At 43.8% G+C, this 3,739-nt stretch overlaps 1 protein-coding gene across 1 annotated transcript; it reads left to right on the top strand.

Annotated features, from left to right (window-relative positions):
• Positions 1-1,045: 1,045 nt before the first annotated feature.
• On the top strand, positions 1,046-2,899 carry lingo2 (leucine rich repeat and Ig domain containing 2). The gene has a single exon (XM_061080020.1). The coding sequence runs from the start codon at positions 1,058-1,060 to the stop codon at positions 2,897-2,899; it is 1,842 nt and encodes a 613-aa protein (XP_060936003.1). The 5' UTR covers positions 1,046-1,057.
• Positions 2,900-3,739: the final 840 nt, after the last annotated feature.

Here is a 3,739-nt window from a genome sequence, read left to right as displayed (position 1 = left end):
CAACGACACAAAATACTGGAGAAAATCATCTGGAATGTGGATATAAATAAATGTAAATATTCAAGGACTTGTTCGAAGCACTGCTGCTGGTTCAGATCAACATGGTGGCAGTACCAGAGCAAATTTATGCAAAACAAACGCTTACAATATTGTGTTGTACTTTTTGAATAATATAACTGTGATTTAATTTTTGTTTTTTATTCCTATTTCAATAGACTTCTCAGGGTTACATAATATTTCTCTTTTAATGGGTCTGCTCTCAAATTTTCTTTGCTCTTTGCACTATAATCTGCGAGCATGTTAAAAGCCTGGAGAGAAATTTAGATTATTCCTCTCACCGTTTAAATTTAGCACAGCCCATGACACATCAAATGAGGCAAGGATGGTCTGCAATCTTTGCAACCTGTCACCCAGTCTGTTTGTGGCAAACAGTGCATTACGTTTGTATATCTGCTCATCTCCATGTGCTTATGTGATATGTATGAGTAAGACTACGGATGAAAGACAAACATTCATATATAGATTTAAGACCGACCAGGTTGAAGAGGCTCCATGAAAGTATATGCATGAGTCATATGTTCAAAATGCCAGATATCTCTCTCATCTTGTTTGCACTCAAATGTTGTCTGAGAACACAAAAAGGAACTTTTCACATGTATAGTTTGTTTGCTTTGCTTTGAATCAGTAAATATGTTTAGAGACATTGAGCTTTTTCTGGCTGGTTACTAAGAAAACCATTCACATTTAACTGGTGCTACTGCAGAGATTGGGGTTATTTAATAAAAAAAATAGGAGATGATCTTTGGAGTCCAGGTTGTTTGTTCTTTAACAGGGGGCTGGATGTATGGCAAGAATGAAACATTTATATGGAGTGATGTCCATCTGATCTTTTGTCGTGCACTTGTAAAGTCTCATCTTCCTCTCCAGCAGAGCGAGCCCTGCTCTGTCCTTCACAATAGTAATTTATGAACACCCCCCTAAGGTCCATCCTGACTGTTTCACTAACATCTGTCTTCTTTCTCTTTTTTCTGTCTTTCTCCTGCAGAACCGTGACAAAATGGTCGACTGTATGAGCAAAGTCATGCTGCACACGGTCGTCTCATGCTGGCAACCTTTCCTGGGGCTGGCCCTCATGGCTGTCTTCGTGGGCTCCACCCTGGGATGTCCCTCACGCTGCGAGTGTTCTGCGCAGACCAAGGCAGTTGTCTGTCACCGCAAGCGCATGCCCACCATCCCGGACGGCGTCCCGACAGAGACCAGAATCCTGGACCTGAGCAAGAACAAGCTGACAATGATCAATCCTGATGACTTTGTGAACTTTCCTGGGCTCGAGGAACTTGATCTCAGTGGAAATATCATCAGTTACGTTGAGCCTGGAGCGTTCAACGCCCTGTTTACGATGCACTCGCTCAGTCTCAAGAGCAATCGCATCAAGCTCATTCCCCTGGGAGTCTTTTCAGGTTTAACTAATCTTACCCGGCTGGATATAAGTGACAACAAGATTGTCATCCTCCTGGATTATATGTTTCAGGACTTGCACAATCTAAAGTATTTGGAAGTGGGCGACAACGATCTGGTTTACATTTCTCACCGTGCATTCAGTGGACTTTTGAGCCTAGAGATTCTAACCCTAGAAAGATGCAACCTCACAGTTGTTCCCACTGAGGCCCTCTCCCACCTGCACAATCTTGTCGGCCTCCATCTACGTTACCTTGGCATCCACACTTTGCATCCTTACTCATTCAAAAAGCTGTTCAGGCTGCGGCATTTAGAAATTGATAATTGGCCTTCGCTAGACCATGTGCCAGCCAATACCCTGCATGGCCTGAACCTGACAAAGCTGTTTATAACCAATACCAACTTGTCCTCCTTTCCTTACCAAGCCCTGAAGCATTTGCCCTTCCTGACACACCTCAACCTGTCCTACAACCGCATCAGGCACATTGAAGGAGGGATGCTCATGGAGCTTGTTCGCCTGCGAGAGCTTCACCTGGTTAGTGCTCAGTTGACCGCCATCGAGCCGTATGCCTTCCAGGGTTTGCGGGGGCTAAAAGTCCTCAATGTCTCTCACAACCGACTGGATACACTGGAGAAAGGCGTTTTTCAGTCCCCTGAGGCTCTGGAGGTTCTTCTGATTGACAACAACCCATTGGTATGCGACTGTCGTCTCATGTGGATCCTACAGAAAAGGCACTCCATCTTCTTTGGGGATTCACAACCGGAGTGTAGTACACCTGAAGGTATCCGAGGAAGGCCTTTTAAGGAGTTTAAGGAGACTCTTCTGTCTTATTACGTGACATGCACCAAGCCAAAAATTCGTGAGAATAAAACACAAACCATCACTGTGGATGAGGGCCAGCGGGCGATGCTACACTGCAGTGCTGAGGGGACACCCCGACCCACTGTGTCATGGCTGTCTCCTCGGCGACGTATTCTGACGAGTAGGAGCCATGGTCGAGTGAGCGTCCACAACAACGGTACACTGGAGATCAAGTCAGCAGAAGTACAAGACGGCGGTGTGTACCTTTGCCTTGCCTCAAACACTGCCGGGAATGACACCCTGATGACTTCATTGGCAGTGAAAAGCCTGGGATCACTGTACGCTAACAGGACCCAGTACTACACAGATCCCAGCAACACCACTGCCAATGGGACGACCGGTGTGACCCTCGGTTTGGACCTAAAGACTATTCTAGTGTCTACGGCGATGGGTTGTTTTACGTTCCTGGGAGTGGTCTTGTTTTGTTTCCTGCTCCTTTTTGTTTGGAGCAGAGGAAAAGGAAAACATAAAAACAACATAGATGTTGAATATGTGCCTCGGTCAAAGTCTAATGGCACCAATGTTGACTCGGCAGAAGGACAAGCTGGACCTCGTCGTTTTAATATGAAAATGATGTGACTTCTTTTGTACATTTGAGATTCTGGATTGTGGAAATGCCCAAAGTACAGTGTATTTTTTTGCGAATAGGACTACTGAACTTCCTAATACTGCAGGGAGAGTGAAAAGGTCTGGGGCATCATCGAGAAGAGTGCTATCTTAAATTGGTGGATCCTGACAAAATGGTTGGATACTGTGTTTCATAAACTGAACTGTGTAGGTGGACTTCCTCTTAAACAACTGACAGCCGACAACTTCTCCAACACGGACGAGGAGGGAAAACTGTTGGCGCCAAGAGGACCTTGAGGTAGTAGGTGTCATTTATCAGCTTTTTGAAATTTATATACCCAAAAAGAAACCTTTGGGTTGGATCAACAGACTGCTGAACCATGTACAGTACAAATTTGTATCTGAGCTATTAACCTACTTTGTTTAGTCTTGCTCCATGCTTACTCACTGGACAAATCAATGAAACTGACCATTTCCTATGTTCAATACTTTGCATATGTGTACCTGATGCTTCATTATGTACATGTATGTACAAATTCATTCAAAAGAACTATTCATAGCAATATTCATGGGCTGCAGTAGCCAAAATTGATATAACCCCACGTGAACATTCTTCAGACTTTTGAAGTTTCCATGGATTCAGGAAGGGCTTTTATGGGTGAATATCTGTCCCTGCTAACCCAACCAACTCCTAGATATTAATACATATATATTATTTATCAATGACAATAGGAGAAAAAAAATATTTATGAGAAATGTTGAGTATTTTTTAAAAATCCGTCCTCAGACATCGTCCAGGATCGAGCATAACAGCAGGATCAGCATAAAGATGACCTAGTATTGGTCAAAGTA

Source organism: Limanda limanda, chromosome 10 (assembly GCF_963576545.1).
Source record: "Limanda limanda chromosome 10, fLimLim1.1, whole genome shotgun sequence".
Lineage (NCBI taxonomy): Eukaryota > Metazoa > Chordata > Actinopteri > Pleuronectiformes > Pleuronectidae > Limanda > Limanda limanda.
This window is presented reverse-complemented; position numbering and strand designations above follow the sequence as displayed.